This window comes from Podarcis liolepis (genome assembly GCF_965112155.1).
Source record: "Podarcis liolepis genome assembly, chromosome: 3".
NCBI classification, from domain to species: Eukaryota; Metazoa; Chordata; class Lepidosauria; order Squamata; family Lacertidae; genus Podarcis; species Podarcis liolepis.
This window is the reverse complement of record NC_139557.1, coordinates 53,578,315-53,596,663: the sequence shown is the minus strand read 5'-3', so window position 1 is coordinate 53,596,663 and position 18,349 is coordinate 53,578,315. Positions and strand designations below refer to the sequence as shown.

Sequence of the window (18,349 nt, the reverse complement as noted above, 5' to 3'; positions counted from 1 at the left end):
GCCGAGGTAACAGATCGCAGTTAGCGAGGAGAAAGCTTAACCACAAGTCCCAGTTTGGATGACACGCGAAGCCAAACCTTGGCTTAGTTCAAAGTGGTGCAACAGTAAAAAGGACTGGGGGGAAGCAAAGAGGTTGTGAGCTTAGCTCCAGGAGCCCACACATTCATGCCATCTCTCTGCACTATATTTTCGCCTACTCTGTCATGGGAACCAGCCCATAATATTTTGGTAATGGTTGCGTAATTTCAGCTATGACCCGAAATGAGAGCCAGTGTGGTGTAGTGGTTAAGACCGGTAGTCTCGTAATCTGAGGAACCGGGTTCACGTCTCCGCTCCTCCACATGCAGCTGCTGGGTGACCTTGGGCCAGTCACACTTCTTTGAAATATCTCAGCCCCACTCACCTCACAGAGTGTTTGTTGTGGGGGAGGAAGGAAAGGAGAATGTTAGCCGCTTTGAGACTCCTTAAAGGGAGTGAAAGGCGGGATATCAAATCCAAACTCTTCTTCTTCTTCTATTACTTTTTAAAGCAGCCAACTGATGTTAGGGAAGATGCTATTTTCAGCCTGATCGGTAGTGATGGGGTAAGCTCAAAAACCAAGATATGTTACTCTACTCAGAAAATTGCTCAATTTATTCTCACCCAATTGTCAATCAAATCAGATTATATGATATTCCTAAATATGTCCTTGGGAGCACGATAATGTTTTGTTTCTTTCTTCAGCTACTTTCCATCACCTTAACTTTTTTCAGATCTTAGGACCAGCAGGTCTCTCCCTCTCTTCCACACCCCTCTGATACATGGCATGTTGTTATAGCCATGCTGAAAATGCATTTTTTCCTCATGCAGCTGGCATCTGTCAGGGTGGAAGGGAGGACTTCAAATCTTGACTGGCTTGGATTTTAATCCAAACCAGAGACATTGCAGGGCTATGATGCTTGCCCCATATTTGAGATGATGGTTGCAAGCCACCAAAATTAATGTATCTGAGCAAGGAAATGTATAATTTGGCAACTTGACTACTCATTTGAATCTGTCTCTATGTTCAGTTTTGCTCCTAATCTCAAACCCACTGATTAAATGGAGAGTAATACTAATTTTAATCTGTCATTGAAGCTTTAGTAAAGCTATCAATTAAATCGATTGAAAATTGTAGCCCTGGAGAAAATTAATTCAAAAGTTTATTATTACTAGTGGGCAAAAGGCCAAAGCAGCATATTAGCACAGACTTATAATCTTCACAATACAGTTGCCTAGTACATATTAATGTTGTAGTTATACAAAGAACACTTAATTATAAGAACAATCGTTTCTTTTTATAAAAACACATTTTAAAAGACTGTTCCATAGGTCAGAAAACAGCTTACTTAAGCCCATACATATTTATGGATAAAATTATCAGTAGTGAACACCCTTGAAATTCATAGGTCCCATGTATGAGAAGGTTAATGCATAAGTTTATATGAGATATTATATTCAACATCAGGCCTCTTCTTTCTTTTTCAGAGGAACCATAGGCTAAATCCTGCAAATTATAATGTTAGTCTGATTAGTTGACATGTGTTCATTTCTGTTTTTGGCACAAGTGGATGTCCCATGTGCTAACATGATCAGTGATAAAATGGGTCAGAAAGAGAAGATGAGTATATTTATCTGTGCCAGGGCACACTTCCTGCTCCTGAGTTGTGCAGGAAAATCTACACTTCTTTAAAACAACAACAACAACAACAACAGACACAGACCAAAATGGCAGAAGAAGGCACATGCACACTGCCCTTGGGCTGAAAAGATACTTGCATTCTTGAGATCCCAGTTCCCCCTCCTAATCTTTCCAACCACGAGGCAACATGCTGCCATTTAAGTTACAAGAACGCCAGCAATTCACTACTGTGAATTGTGCATAGGCACATGCACATCTTCCAGTACTGATTTCTTTGCACACAAGACTTCCAACCCCCAAAGTGTCAAGCCTTTAAAAAAAAATCATGGCCTCTTTCAGCCTTGGCCAACCTTATTGAGGCAACACCTCACTCTTGCACTCGCACACAGGCACATGGCCTGGATCAGGCCACTGAACTGGAGGTTTGCCACCTCTGCTTTTAAACTATAAAGGAGGCATTATCCCAATGTAGCACAGCCCTTTGTGACTGGTGGCTTCAGTGGGTGAAAGGGAGAGAAAACAAGCTACTTCTCTCCCTCCTTGCCCCTACCATGAGCCGGTGCCACTGCAGTGACTTCAGGAGATGAACCTGGTTTTTCTGCCTTCAGTCATAAAGCCAAAGACAAGCCATGTGTAGTTTCTTGGAGGGTCTTGAGCCTGTTACTTCCCAGATGGGGCACATGGAGACCAGAAATAGCTACCTGCAGAGATGGGTGTTTGGAGCCAAGCTCAGGGAGACCCACCCCAGTCCTTATACCTTGGCTAGGTGCTGCCCTGTTGAGCAGAGGCAATGCAGTGGTTATCCTAGCTAGGTTGTATTAATCCATCTGAGAAGTTCCACATATGGAAACATGTTTCTTTGCATGGATTTCCCTTTGTTTAATTAGGCATGCATCATTGATCAGAGTGCTGCTCAGTTATTTGCACTACATTGTTTTCACTGGAGTGAGCATTTGGGCCTTATCCAAATGTGCATCCACATGCTCATTCCACTGAAAACAATCCACTGCAAATCGTCATCAGCCATTGCCAGTCCAAGTTAGTGTCTCTTAATTGTCTAAAACTGGAATTGGAAATAAGCTTCCAGCAGTGAAACACGCTTGTGAGTTTTTTGTGTATCACAGAGAACAGCAATCTTGTCACATACTGGGATTGCATAAACATTCTTTTTTTACATAATCTGGATAGCCTTGGGACAACGTAATCAAAATGTTGAGAATTCTAGTCCTTTAATTTGTACTTTTGGCAGGACTTTCACATATTCAGCGTCACCAACTTCAACTGCAGCTAAAATGCAGTTTAAGGCGGCATGACAAACTCATTCTGTACTATCTTTAAAGTGGTTGCAGAGATGTGAATGTAGAATAAATCAGTGTTTCCCAACCTTTTTTGGGCAAAGGCACACTTGTTTCATGAAAAAAATCTCGAGGCACACCACCATTAGAAAATGTTTTAAAAATTAACTCTTTGCCTATATTGACTATATATAAAGTAACTCTCTTTAATAGGAATCAAATAAACACAAAGAAAGTATTTTATAATTACTTTATTATGAAATGGTAAGTAAACAGAAATATGAAAAATTATAAAATACTTGATTCAGTGCGCAACCTGGGCCTGTTTGGCTGAACACAAAGCTGATATTCTGGCTGGAATCGAAGAAAGACACACACGTAGCTCTTCGTCAACAGCTCTCAGTCTCTCTCTGTATTTAGTTTTTATAGCAATCATGCTTGAAAAGCTCAACTCACAGAGATATGTAGTGGAAAATGGGAGCAATGTCAAAATAGCTTTGTTTGCCAGAAGGGGGAACTCCTTGGCAGTTTCCAACCAAAAACTGTCCAAAGGTAGATCAGCAAATCTTAGCTTGAAACCACGATTTTGTCTCAGTTCAGTTAGTTCCTCCTGCTCCTGTAAAGTCATGTCCTTTCCACCAACTGATGCTGAGCTATAAGGGTCCCTAACCCAGTCAAGGCATTCAGTGGAGACTGAAGAGAAATAAAATGACAACTTCCCCTCGAGAGTTTTTAAATGTTTAGCTATTATCTCACACAGTGCAGCAGTGTGAACACCTTGCCATTGCTTGGTGAGTGTGAACATTTCAAGATTGCCACTTTCCACGTGTTGATGCCAGAGTTGCAGCTTTGCACGGAATCCATTTATTTTATCTGTACTTGTAAGCAGGTTTTCATTTCGGCCTTGCATTCGTGTGTTCAGTTCATTCAGATGATGAAATATATCTGCCAGGTATGCCAGCCTTGCACACCACTCATCACTTGCAAGCAGTTTTGCGTAATCTGTCCTCTCATTTGTCAGAAACACTTTAAGTTCCTCCCGCAGCTCATACACACGAACCAAGACCTTGCCACGCGACAACCACCGGACCTCCGTATGAAACAGCAAGGTTTTATGCTTCGCTCCCATCTCCTCACACAAAGCTGCAAATATGCGACTTTTCACGGGTCGTGACTTTACAAAGTTTACCATGCGCACAACATCATCCAACACATGAACTAGGTCTGCTGGTAAAGTCTTGGCTACGAGGGTCTCACGGTGCAAAAAACAATGCGTAACAATAACATTTGGATTTCTTTCCTTCACTCTGCTTACAAAGCCTTTGGTGTGCCCGACCATGGCTGCAGCTCCATCGGTGCAGACACTTATGCAGTTTTCCCACTTAAGTCCTCCTTGTTCAAGGTATTCTGATGTGACCCGAAAAATTTCTTCTCCTGTTGCTTTTTCTGGCAATGCCTTGCAGAAAAAGAAGTTTTCTCTAATTGCATCACCATCAACAAAACGCACATTGGCCAAGAGTTGAGCATGTCCACTGATATCAGTAGACTCGTCCAGTTGTAATGCAAATTTCTCACTGCTATGGATCTTTTCCAAAACCACACTTTCAATGTCTGCAGACATGTCATCAATACGTCTGGAAATTGTGTTGTTTGAGAGAGGGACCTTGGCTATTTCCTTAGCTGCTTCAGGTCCGAGCATCTCCTCTACAATAGCTTTGCAGGCGGGAAGTATTAATGTCTCTGCCACAGTGTGCGACTTTTTTGTCTTGGCTATAAGTTCAGCAACGTGATAGCTAGCTTTAAGAGCTCTTTCATTTACCTTTGAGGTTTGTCTCAGGAGAGTTGCCTGTTTCTCCGTGTTTTCACGCAGGCGAACAAAATAGTCCACATTCTTGTTTTTAAGCGAAGGGTGTTTCGTTTGGAGATGGCGTTTAAGTTTGCTTGGGACCATAGCACTGTTAGCTAGCTTTTCACCGCACACCACGCACAGTGGAGTTGGTTGGTTTGCATCTCCGGTGAAAGTAAATCCAAATGAAATATAGCTTTCGCTATATTGCCTTGTGACAGAGAATTTGCTTGAGCTAACCATCTTTGCTTTCTTTTCATGCCCACTCGTACTTGGCCTCTCATCTGGCTCCAAATTTTGTTCAGAGTCCAGTTCTTTTCTTTTCAAAAACTTTTCCATCACTCCAGTATCCGGCCTCTCTGCAGTGCCGACTCCCGCTGAGTCCTGGTCTATGTGCTCGGGCGGGAAGGAAGTCGGAAGATGATGTCCTACTGTGATAGGTCAAGGCTTGAGTCCGGACCAATCACAGCCAGGCAAAAACATGCATACTGTGTGAGCTCAATTCAGCGGCTCATTTCTGCAAAGGAAAAAAAATGGGCTTAGATGGGGTGGGAGAGGCGGGGTGGTCGTTATACAGAACAGTTCTTACTGCCTGTACTACGGGCACGAATTATACATGGGAATGGCGGGAAGAGTGATGGCAGCACACGCAATAGCGGAAGCCACGAGGTCCCCGAGGCACTGCCGCGGAACAGCGGTTGAAAAACACTGGATTAGAGAGGGCAAGAGCAAGGCAATTTCCATTGAGCTTCATGGCTAAGCAAGGAATTGAACTTCCAACATGGATGTCTTCCCCAGTTTACAGAAAACCTAAAAAGGTTGAAAAACACTAACAGCGGTTGAAAAAGACTGTAATAAGGCCACTGTCACTTAATGGCTGTATACGCTGTTAAGTTTGTGAGAAACAGTTTTTGCTATCAAGCCTGCTTGGACATACCTAAACCATCTTTCCCAAATAAATTTTATTTATACCCCGCCCTCCCCAGCCAAGACTGGGCTCAGGGCGGCTAACAACAAATTAAAAAACAAGTCGACTGAAATATAATAAATAATAAAAAATAAGTCGATTGCAATAGAAACAATAATAAAAAACAAGTTGATTGAAATATAACTTAAAAACAAGATTAAAATACAACATTTAGACATCAAAATGCAAGCAGAATAAATTCCTCAGCCCCGATGCATTGGCACCTCGTGCCGTTTGAGTTGCAGAATTTATTCAGCACACAGAAAATGGCCTTTTGGGGGGTGAATGTGGATGAAGCAGGAAGAGAACTTAAAAAAAAAGGCATGCATGAAATCTAGCCCCAAACACACACACGCACACTTTCCCCAAAGTGGTTGATGACGCAGGATATTTCCACATGCTTCTAAAATGCACATTAAATAAAATGAGAGAGAGGAGTGCACGCACTCACCTGCCAGCCTCGGAGCTGTTGAATGCAGCTACATGAAGCAGTCTGTGTCCTTCCAGGCGCCAACTCAGACCTGCCGTGCTGTTCCGTTCCCCCGGCGTCGCTGCCTTCATCCAGCCGGATGCCTCTCCTGCCCAAGGGACGTGTCAGCAGCCACCCGGCGTGGGGTAGAGGCAGGACAGCCCCACTTCCTGCTGCCCACAAGGCTTTGGGGTGAGAAACACCGAGGGGCAGGAGAGTGGAGGTTCCCTTAATTAGAAAAAGCAGGGAGGCAGGCTGCTTGATGCCTGCTGAAGGGAATCCCGAAGGCGCGATCGCGCACGCGCAGGCCCAGTAGCGAGCGGTGATGTGGTAGCAGCGGCGGCACACGAAGTCCCCCAGGCAGCGGAGCAGCTCGCCCGTCGAAGCCTGCACGATCACCCGCCGCGGGGAGCCGGGGGTGGCGGCGCGGTTGCTGGGCAGCGGCGGGGGTGGCGGTGGCTGCTTGCGGCCCTCCTGGGCGGAGGCGGGCACGGTGGGCACCGGCACGGCCAAGGGCCCCTGCCTGGTGCCGTCGGACGTGGGAGCTCGCTCGCTCGCCGCCCCACGTGTGCTTGCCGAGCAGGCGCAGGCCCAGTAGCGGCACCTCGTAGCGGCAATAGCGAGCGGCGATGGGGCTGGCCGGAGAAGAGAGGGCGAGCCCCCTCTGCTCCGGCCCTAAAAAGGGTAAGCCACGCCCCCTCCAGCCAGCCGATTGGCTGGCCAGGAGGCGTGGCCGGATGGGATTCCCCTGCTCTCGCGGGGGCTGGGATGGGATTCCCCCTCACGTGGGGGCGGATGGGATTCCCCGCTCACTAGCGAGCGGATGCGCAGGCCCGGTAGCGAGCGGCGATGGTGGGAGCTCGCTCGCTCGCAGCCCCGCATGTGCTCGCTGCCGCCGCCCCGCCTCTCACCGCCCGACTTGGCCGCCTCCACGCGGAACACAAGGCAAAGTTCCATGGCACACTACTGTGCCGCGGAACAGCGGTTGGGAAACGCTGGAATAAATCAAATCAGATTTCTTACCTGGATCTGTATAAAGCATACTAATGCCTTTGCAGGGCTAACTGCTTTAAGCTTAGTGGTCTTCAAACATTTTTTCCAAGTTGTTGTTGAATTAAATCTGTGATGTAGCTACTGGAGGATTCTAATGAGAGCCAGTGTGGTGTAGTGGTTAAGAGCGGTAGTCACGTAATCTGGGGAACCGGATTCCTGTCTCCGCTCCTCCACAAGCTGCTGCTGGGTGACCTTGGGCCAGTCACACTTCTCTGAAGACTCTCAGCCCCACTCACCTCACAGAGTGTTTGTTGTGGGGGAGGAAGGGAAAGGAGATTGTTAGCTGCTTTGAGACTCCTGAAGGGGAGTGAAAGGCGGGATATCAAATCCAAACTCTTCTTCTTCTTCTTATATATCGGTAAAGGACAGTCAAGTCTGAGTGAATTTAAAGAGTGTAGTGCAGGATAGTTGAGATATTTTCAGTGGATTTGCAACGCAATCCTGTACTTAGAAGTAAGCTTGAGCTATTTCTAGGGATTGATTCCCAGGTAAGTGTGAGTAGGATTGCAGCCTAAATGTCTGTAGGAGCAGCATTTGAAGAAGAGATTATTTAATTCTATGATTCTAATGGAAAATGTATGGAAAGAAGTAAGATCGTTGGTATCAGGGTCTCTGAAAGATCTTGCTCAAAAAGGCGGCCCAGGCATTCATGTTGCAGCCATCTCTTTGTATGAGATAAAAATTGTGTTTGCATTACAGTTGCTACAATTTTATTTAGATAGTTTTCTTCCTTCCTACAAACGGTCAAGATTTATATCAGCATAGGTGAAATAAATTTATGGAAATCCATATATTGAAACTTTCAACAAGAACCCTAATAGTGAAAGTCACAAAGGAACTGGCTTTCCTCCTCCCCATGTAAACTGATGGGTGTTCTTTTGATCCTCTACATCTGGTTGTTTGTTTGTTTGTTTGTTTGTTATGCAAGCATACCAAATCCATTTTAATTTAACAACCTGAATTTCAAGTATGTTTTTGAATACCACCTGCTAGTCTGGAAGAGCCTTTGGACTACAGACTATGCTGGTAGACTCTGCATGGGAGAGACTCAGCCTTGTTAGCCAGAAAGGAATCTCCACCACTGGGCAAAGAATGTCTTTGTTTGGGACCCATCTCCTGACCTGAATACTATTTCATATCTGCTTCGTGCCAGCATCGTAGAAATGCTGCAGAGTAGACAGGACTGATGTAATTTCTAATGAAAGGACGCAGCTAGATGAGACGAAAATAGAGGAAAGAGGATAAGATTTGTTAAAGGCTACATGGGAATGCAGTAGAATCTAGCTGACCCAGCATTGTGTAGAAAATGTGAGGTCCAGGAAAATCTTGGCAAAAGTATATTTTGCTTTAAGGAGAAATCTGAAGGCAGAATAATGTGCTAATTTGGTTGATGTAGAGGATAAGGCTGATGCAAGCATGACAAGAGGCGTTTAAGACAGGAGTATACAAGACAAAGACAGATTTCACATGCTTAAAAGGGCTTTTGAGGTTCTTTCCCACTGTTGTTGTGCATGTGTAAAAGACAAAAATGAAGCATTAATTGATGTACAGTGGTACCTCTGGTTACGTACTTAATTTGTTCTGGAGGTCCGTTCTTAACCTGAAACTGTTCTTAACCTGAAGCACCACTTTAGCTAATGGGGCCTCCCGCTGCTGCCACGCCACCGCCGGAGCATGATTTCTGTTCTCACCCTGAAGCAAAGTTCTTAACCCGAGGTATTATTTCTGGGTTAGCGGAGTCTGTAACCTGAAGCGTATGTAACCTGAAGTGTATGTAAACTGAGGTACCACTGTACTGTATAATGCTATTAAATTGATTGCTGGCCATATAAGATAGATTTACAACCACATTTCATTCTGCATTTTTCATGTGTGTTGCTGTTGAGCAGATTTTTTTGAAATCTGCAATAGTTTTATCGATCCACCAACTATTTTCCATAGAGCTTGGCTTACTTGGGAATATGTTTTTTAGCATTTTAATCTCTCCTCACTATGTCACTTTGGTTACTGTTAAGGGGTTCAGCTCCTTTACCCAATTCTACTTCCTTTTCTATGATTGTGTCAGCATCTTCCAAACCTTTCTTTCTTCTTTGATCAAACCAATAAGGTCAGGAAAAAGCCTTGTCTATTTCGTTGTTGTTTTCCAAAAGGGCATGTATAATTTTATGTTCTTGTTTAAAAACCAACAGCTGATAAGATAACTTTCGATTTCACCAGGGCTTTCCATGGTGTTGTCAGCTTCACAGGAAACTAGAAGGGAAAAGAGAAGGAATAAATATTCGAATGAAGTGTGGGTAGGAAGGAGTAGTGCAGAAATGTGAGTTGACAATGACATGATGGGATTCTATTTGCATCAAGTTGCAGGAGAGTATGGACCAGTAAGTACACCGGATAGGCAAACAAAGAAAGTGTTACCTTCCACACACTATCAAGAGGGGAGGGTGGCAGTAACAATATCAAAGCAGGTTATTGGATAATCCACAGGAATAGTGGATGGGGAGAATTTCCTGAATAGCAATTTAACTGCTTGAAAATGCAGATGTGATTTGGGCTAGAGGCACATAGAGCTATGCACTAAGGACAAAAGGAGAAGGACAAATCAGTGACTGTTAGTGTAGGGGGGGGGAATAATCAGAGGTGGAGTGGTAAATACTAGTCAATTCATTTCAGTTTGTAAACTGATAGTGAGACTTAAAGGTTTTAAGGATTGGAACAATGGTAATGAGTGTAGTGGCAGAGAGAGAGCTTTAGGACATCCATTCTCAAGGTATTCGGCATGAGTGGAGGCTAGCAAAAGAGGTTATATAGTAACTAGACTAAGCGGCAGAATGTGGCAGTGGCTTGAATGTACACAGAAGGAACAGAGAAGAAAAGTGCAGTTGAGTCATTGTTTAGCTCAGTATTCTTCTGCAGAGTGCATCAAGAGGTTGATGAAAGTATATTCAAACATTTTATCCTTGTTGCAAAAGACAACAATTGCTGCCCTTGTGTTTTTTTCCTTGAAAAAAAAAAGCCTGCATTCATAGTGGAGTGTGTGTTTTTCAAATGTGTATACAATACAATACACACACACATACACACAGTAAATTTGCTCAGTATTTCTAAATCTGCTTGCAACTTAAAGTGCAAACAATTCCCGATATTTTTAAGATAAGCATTTTCAGAACGTGGCTGGCATATTCATTGGTCTGCATTAAATGAGGCTTGTGGCTTCCAGCTCACAAAAACAAAAAAACGTGATGGCTGCAGCTCACATAAATAGGATCACTTGTCCCCCTCAGCTGAGATGCTAAAGGGTGAATAGTCATAAAAACTGAATAAGCTTTTCTTTTCCATTTCCTAATGAAGCCACATGGTTAAGCAGTGTGTGGGAAGCTTGCCTATACCACAACTGTTCAGTTCATAAACGAATTATTCAAAGCTAGTGCTCTTTGGCAACTGTCAGGAGCAATAAAATATTAGGTACACAAAAATTATTTCTTTTAAAATGTTAAAACTATCTTGGTGCTAATGTGGTGGGTGCTTCATGCCTGAGGGCCAGGGATTAATGAATTTGGATGAGGACTGTAGCTTAGTGCCTCTGTCCCAGTGCTGACCTCCTGCATACTTGGATGACATTATAGGGGTCTACCATTGGGCAGCTACTGATGTCTCAGTGTCCTCAGAGGGCAACACTGCTGCACTGAACAGAGGAAACTGGTGGGCAGATGACCCATTTGATGGGATACTGCTGAGGCTACTCAAAACTAGAACCAGCTATGCTGTCCACTATAACCCCTAAATGATCTCTGGAACCTACTTTGTTTATACTGCAGCCGCATTCTCCATGTTATTATAATTTTGAAAGTAACTACCATTAACCTTTCTATGCTGTCTTACATAGTGCTGGGATCCCTTGGACTGGGGCTATATCTCCCATAATCTCGTTTGCTTACAAGTAGAAAAGCTGTGGAAGATATCATGCAGATGACTTCTTGTTTTGTTCCAAAAGTAATAATAATTTATTAAATTTCTATACCACCCTTTATCTGAGATCACAGTGGCTTACAATATAAAAACACAACAATGCATAACATAGTAACAAACAAAAACAATAACACCCCCCGCTGTTTAAAAGGCCATCGATTGTTTAATTAGCCAAAGTCCTGGAAGATGAGGAATGTTTTTGCCTGGCGCCTAAAGATATGCAATGTCAGCACCAGGCAAGCCTCGCTGGGGAGAGCATTTCACAAATGGTGAGCCACCACAGAAGAGGCCCTCTGGACCTTATGTGGAGGAGACTCATGAAGAAGGGCCTCAGATGATGATCACAGGGTCCAGGTTGGTTCATATGGGGAGAGGCAGTTATTGAAGTATTGTGGTTTAAGGGTACGAGCTGTTTAAGGCTTTATAGGTCAAAACAAAGCCCTTAACTACCGTTAATTTAATTTTAAAACAAACATTAATTTGTGTTTGTGGGGTTTGTTTGTTTTTTAGTGATAAATCTATTAATTTGTTTTGCAATGGCTGCTGAGAGGACATGTTTTCCTCTACAGCTAGAAAGAGTGTGGAACTTTGGGCTTTTGGTTCATTTTATTTTGAAACCTTTACGATAGAAGAGATTATAGTCTAGTTTTTTCCTTAGCATTGCTGTCGCCTTGTTTGTTTAGGAAGGCCATAGCTCAGAGGTAGAACAGTTGCTTTACCTGCAGAAAGGTTCCAAGCTCAATCCCTGGTCTCTCTAGGATGGGCTGGGAAAGACCCCCGCCTAAAAGCCTGAATAGCTGTTGCCAGTCAGTATAGATAGATGTACCAGTAGTGTGACTTAGTATATATTCTTACATCTGGTAAAATGAATCTTTAAACAGTTTAGCACCAGCCACTAATGTAAAGCTCCCATTTGGACATAAAAGTGTATGTCATTAACTTGCATTAACTGTCCTCTGCTAGGAAATGGCTTGTCCTAATTTCTGCTCACCTTCTGCATGTAACAGGCTTTATGGTGTATTTAAATACAGTGGTACCTTGGTTTACAAACTTAATCCGTTGCAGAAGTCCATTCTTAAACCAAAGCATTCTTAAACCAAGGCTTGCTTTCCCATAGCAACGGCAGACTCAATTTACAAATGGAACCCACTCAACAGGAAGCGAAACATGTTCTTATTTCAAGGCAGAGTTCACAAACCAAAACACCTACTTCCAGGTTTGCAGCGTTCTTAATCCAAGTTGTTCATAAACTAAGCTGTTCTTAAACCAAGCTACTACTGTAGTTATTTTCTTATCAGTGTTGTAGTGTTGCTGAACTGGCCGCAGCTTTCAGCACCCTTCTGGTCCCGGTCCCCCCCCCCATCATACCAATCAGACTTGTGATTTGGTATCTGACAAATAGATAAGATACGAGGGAAGGAACTGATGTATCAGTTAGTTAGTGGTATTACTAAAGCACTGGCACCAAGTATCCTGTCAGTCATCATGGGGTTTCCTCAAATGTAGTTCTTGGAAGCATTTGAAAGGCATTTCTTCTGAGGTAGTGGGTTACAGAAAACCATAACTAGCCTGTTAATTTCTCCTTCCTCTGAGCTTTCTGATGGTACTTCCCTAGTCCAGATAAGCAAAGCTTCTAAGGAGAAGATGGAAGATATACATGAGTTCATTTGCCCAGAGACGTATGCAGCCTTATATATGTGAAAGAACAACAAAATTGTATTGTGGCTTAAAAGAATCTTAAAAGCGGACAAATTTATTATGGTATATGCTTTAATGGACTAAAGTCCATTTCATGCTTTTGCAGGTTATAACGGCCTTGATAAAAATAGTTCAGCCAGTGATGGAAACTGTGAACAGAAGACAAAGGAAACTCAGCAGGCAGCAATTGCATCCAATAGTAGACTACAATGCTCTGGTGTCAGTTTTTCTGAGGAGAGGCTTTGTAAAAAGGAAAATAGCTATTCTACTTCAGTGACAGCATTTGTTGTTTTCTGTTTGGCTTTCCTTACTTTTGAATCAAGAAAAACCTCCAAAGAAGCCCTGTGAGGGTAGTAGAAGCCTCCAGAAGTCTGTGCTTTATAAAGAATAACATGAAAGATTAAAAATAAAAAGGAAGTGAAACATTTTGAATTCCAGCAGTGCCACTGAAAAAGAAGTGAGGATAGTGCGAACTGGCAGAAGTTAGGGGAGGGTTTATGGGCCCACAGCAAAACTGAAATAAGAGGCTGGGTGGGTTGTTCACAACAGTTCCCCCCACCCCATAAGTGAATGAATCCACAGATTGAAATGAGCTTCCTAGTGTAAGGGTGGGTCCTTGACACTACTTCTCTTTCTTCCTCACCCCCAGCAACCCTGGGCAATGGAGAGGGAGAGCATCAGAATGTGCTTTTAGATGCTAAAGTAAGGAACAGATACTGCAAAAGCCCAGAAGGAGATGTAATGCAGAAAGCTAAGGAAAGCCAAGCAGCAAGAGATCATCAAGTCCTGTGCCCTCAGCTACTCCTGTGACATGAATATGTCCAAAGTCATACTCCTCAAATGGAAGAGAATTTGGGTGAAGGCACTGAACAATGTTCTTTTAAAACATTTTGGTGGCAAAATGCAGAGACACAGAAAACCCTAATTTTGTAACTTCTCCTTAGGCTTTATTTATACAGGCATGATCTTACCTGTGTAAAGTCTTCACATGTGCCTGATTACATTTAAATGCAGTTACCATGTGTGCTTTCCCTTTCATGTGTAATGTCATCATCCTAACAAAACCAGGCCATTGATCACTGGCATGCTACATTTACAAATGAATTGGGCAGCATACATGGCAGGTACATTTTAATGTGACTGAGCACACATATGAAGTATACATGTTTAAGGACTTTCACCATGGCCCACTATCTTCTGGATTAAGTAGGCCTTGGTAAGTAACTCTTGGTAAGCATTGTCTTGAAGTAGCTCTATCAGTTTCCTATCAGACCTGGGGCTACAAGATTCCTTTCGTGGGCTTTGATTAGTTGAGTCTGTTCATTTTTAACAATCACATACCATTTCTTCAGTGCTGTTCTACCCTCCCCCCATGGCAAACACCTCTGCAGCATCTGCATTGCTTCTGAATAGTGTGTTAAGGGATGACTGGCGCTGTGGGTTAAACCACAGAGCCTAGGACTTGCCAATCAGAAGGTTGGTGGTTCGAATCCCCGCAATGGGGTGAGCTTCCGTTGCTCGGTCCCTGCTCCTGCCAACCTAGCAGTTCGAAAGCACGTCAAAGTGCAAGTAGATAAATACTTGTGGGAAGTTAAATGGCGTTTCTGTGCACTGCTCTGGTTTGCCAGAAGAGGCTTAGTCATGCTTAGTCATGCTGGCCACATGACCCGGAAGCTGTCTGTGGACAAACACCAGCTCCCTCGGCCAATAAAGCGAGATGAGCGCCGCAACCCAGAATCAGCCACGACTGGACCTAATGGTCAGGGGTCCCTTTACCTTTACCTTTACCTCTACCTTACCATGTCAATGAGTCTGTTATTCCATCTTCTTGGATGAAAATGGTGAAAATATTTGGAGTTTGCAGGCTGCCTAGAGTTTTTAAGTAGAAAAAAAAACCTGGAGGGTGACTTGAACTAAGTGGAAAATGTTGCAACCCAAGATGTGTTAATAATTCCTGTGGTGGTATGTTCTGTAGACATGGAATGATTATCGGGCTACACAGTCAAGACTTAACACTGATTGTCGGCATTTTTGTTGTGCTGGAAGAACAAATGAGTCACGCAAAGAACTCAGTCTTGAGATAATCTGAGATATTCTGTTAACTTTTGAGGATTAGCTTCTCCTTGGTTGAAAGGGCAATTTGGGTTTCTTTTCACATTTTAGTTCTCAGTGGGAAGTTTGCTTTAACCCCCATTTCCTTGTTCAAGGGGTTTTTGGATGGAAAAGCACCTTATATTTTAATGAACTAATAAAAAACAATTTCCCTATGCTTTGACAGATGTTTTGAGTAATACTTCTAGATGCATTGCTATGTGGTAAACTTTTAACTGATTTAATAGTAATTGCATCTTCTTAAAGAACCCTGGGATGCAATCCCTAATTGATGCTGGTCTGAAGTTTTTGCATGTCAATTTTGGGGCTGCAGCAAAAACAATTATATTCAGTCTTCAGGGGTTTTGTAAGAGGCTTAGCTGCTCTTGGCCACACCATGTCCCTGGGATGGGAGAGTGACCTTCCCCATTATCTGCCCACCCCAAAAGTAACCATTCATCCCCTCCCTTTTATGGAGGATGAATTGACCTCCAAAAGAGCATACATTTATCTTAAACATACCTACTAGGGAATAGGCCCATTAAAAACAGTAGGACTTACTTCTGAGTAAACATGTATACGATTACAGTTCTAGAATCCGAGCAAATTCTTTGAACTTTTGCCAAACAGCAAAAGATCCTTAGGAGAAGGCCGTGATAGTTAAAGATTTCTTCCCCAACCAATATGAAACTTTGTAGTATCTGTGTGCCCTGGGTATGCTTTTCTGAAACCCTCCTCTCATACATGAAGTACCCTGCTCGCGTTTTCATTTTGCTTGTGGCTCTTGGTGAAGTTGTGTGATTGCCTCATCATATGCTTAGCTAGCAATTTAAGCCTGCCATGCAACCGCAAAACTGACAGAAGCAAATTGAGCCAAAGCTTGATTAAATGCAGGTTGTGCTGTGAGCTAGGTAGGTTACACATGAAGCAATTCCACAACTTTTCAGATTTTGCAGGTGCATTTATCCTATATTCTTGATGTATCAATACGTCGACTCTTCCTGTAATTGGCATGATAACTTTGAAATTTCTTGAGGATATAGGGCATAAATTAAATGAATTAATAAATAACATAATATACTAATTGGATAGAGATGTTGGGTACCAGATGCAGGCAACTCCCCATCTGCACACATTTGAGGCACGTAGAACTGATCCGTGCACTGTTTTCAGCACTGGAAGGGGGGGGGTCTTACGTACGTCCTGCCAACTCGTGCGGTGCCTTGGAATTCAACCCCCTTGCAAACGGGGAGTTGCCTGTATGCTTCTTTGAGTGGCTATTTGATTCTCTTTGGGTACTATGGGAAGCCACTGAATGCGTTTCTAAAGTTAACATTTGGTCTAAAACTAGTTTTAAAATATTATATGCCATGTGGCACTAGTACGTGGTTCGGAGCCTGTTACTAGATCAAAAAGCTGTGTTTTGCTCTTGCTGAGTAGACCAGTGCATTTGCTTATATATAAAAATGTCCTTGTCTTTTCTGCTCAGCATTTGTTCTGTGAAATAGATCTGTGTGAATGCTAAAACTGCTTCCAAATGGAAGTGAGACTTATAAGTAAGCTAAATGACACAGTTTAGAATATCTGATGTTTCTATAAATATATAGGAGGGAAAGTATAGCTTGAAAAAGTTAAGAACTTCAAAGGGCTGACTTTATACTTTTCAGAGGCAACTGTAGCTTTGGATAAAATAGAAAGAAAGGAATCAATACTTGTAATTGCATGGATGGAGTTAAAAATATCTTTGGAGGTTAGAAAGTTGTTAACATGACAGCTGCATTTATGCTACAAATCTTTCCCCAGAGCCTATAATCATACCAGAAGTTACTGTAGATCTATATGGCTTTGCATTTTAACATAATCTTCAAAAGTAGAATAAATTTGCACGAGTTTTGGATTTCCTCAGCAGTAAATGTAGTGAATTAATTTTCAGTCAAGGAACCTCCAGTTCAGTTCTGTAATGTATAACTCTGGAAATTATCAATTGCTTGTTTCCTTTTTCTTCCAGGAGAAGATTAAGAAACCACCTTTCATTCTCGTTTTTGAAGGAAATGAATTGAGAATCATTTCACATTATGAGTGATTAAGAACATTCTCTAGAAACTTGTTTGTACTATCAAAAACCTATCTTGTTTTAAAATACAGTGGTACCTCGGGTTAAGTACTTAATTCGTTCTGGAGGTCTGTTCTTAACCTGAAACTGTACTTAACCTGAAGCACCACTTTAGCTAATGGGGCCTCCTGCTGCTGCCGCGCTGTCGGAACATGATTTCTGTTCTCATCCTGAAGCAAAGTTCTTAACCCGAGGTAATATTTCTGGGTTAGCGGAGTCTGTAACCTGAAGCATATGTAACCTGAAGCGTATGTAACCTGAGGTACCACAGTATATCCTATTGCTGTGGGTTCTAATAAGCCATAAGTTGGAGACAGTAAACCAGTAGTGAAAGCCAAAGGCTATCAACCAGTAATCTTTTTAAATACAGGCAGGATAGCCAAGCAAAGGGTACAGAGATTTTAAAAAATGTAGTAAGCTGGATTTTTTAACCAGGTAAGAAAAATCCTTAATACAGCCCTTTGTCTTCATTTGCCTTCTGCAAATCTCTTTTGATCTCCAGTGTTGTATGGCTTCATGCAAAGGGATATGCAGAGCATCCAGAGATCCACCTGTCCCAAATTCTTTTTCAGTACTTCCTCTGACATGTGTTTTGGAATACAACAGCAAAACTCAGATTTGTGTGCACTTATCCACCTGAGATTTAGGAAGAGTAATGCGTATTGTTATAAATGGATTCTAAATAGGAGTCATAATGCATCTGTATACAGCTTTAAAAAATTCTGTGCTAACTGCAAACTAGAATGGATTTTATTTCAAACCTTATTAATTCATTCATAATTTCAATTTTAAAAAATAGCAAGCCTGAAAAGACTGTTACTAGTAGGGCTTTTGGAGGATTAGGCAATTGAGGGGATTTACTAAACTGATGACTCTTTTTTGCTTTTATAAGTTTTCTCCTTTGGGCAGCACTTTCTAAGTGTTACCTATTATCGCCGGGTGAATTAAATCAACAATCTGAAAGAAGCACTAAGCAACTGCATTAGAGTTCATTCTTGGAAGCGTTCACCTATATCACACAGTACCTCCAGGAAGGAAGGCACTGCCTTTACACTGTAGTTACCTTACACTTTAATTTTTTTAAACACCAGGAAAAAGAGGAGACCTTCCTGGAACTATTTCCAATGCGATGAAGTAGAAAGCTTCATACCTTGTCATCAGTAAAGAACACACAGTAAGGCATCCATCAAC

General features: G+C 42.5%; 2 protein-coding genes across 23 annotated transcripts in view; one reads left to right on the top strand and one right to left on the bottom strand.

Annotated features, from left to right (window-relative positions):
- FYN (FYN proto-oncogene, Src family tyrosine kinase) overlaps window positions 1-18,349 on the top strand; it is a 116,708-nt gene that overhangs the window by 19,422 nt on the left and 78,937 nt on the right. The gene's annotated exons all lie outside the window — the stretch shown is intronic.
- On the bottom strand, window positions 3,192-6,513 carry LOC310704411 (zinc finger BED domain-containing protein 5-like). The gene is made up of 2 exons (XM_083497791.1): window positions 6,220-6,513; window positions 3,192-5,318 (listed from the first exon to the last, which is right to left on the bottom strand). Exon 2 carries the CDS (start codon window positions 5,138-5,140, stop codon window positions 3,260-3,262), a length of 1,881 nt encoding a protein of 626 aa, XP_083353917.1. The 5' UTR covers window positions 5,141-5,318; window positions 6,220-6,513; the 3' UTR covers window positions 3,192-3,259.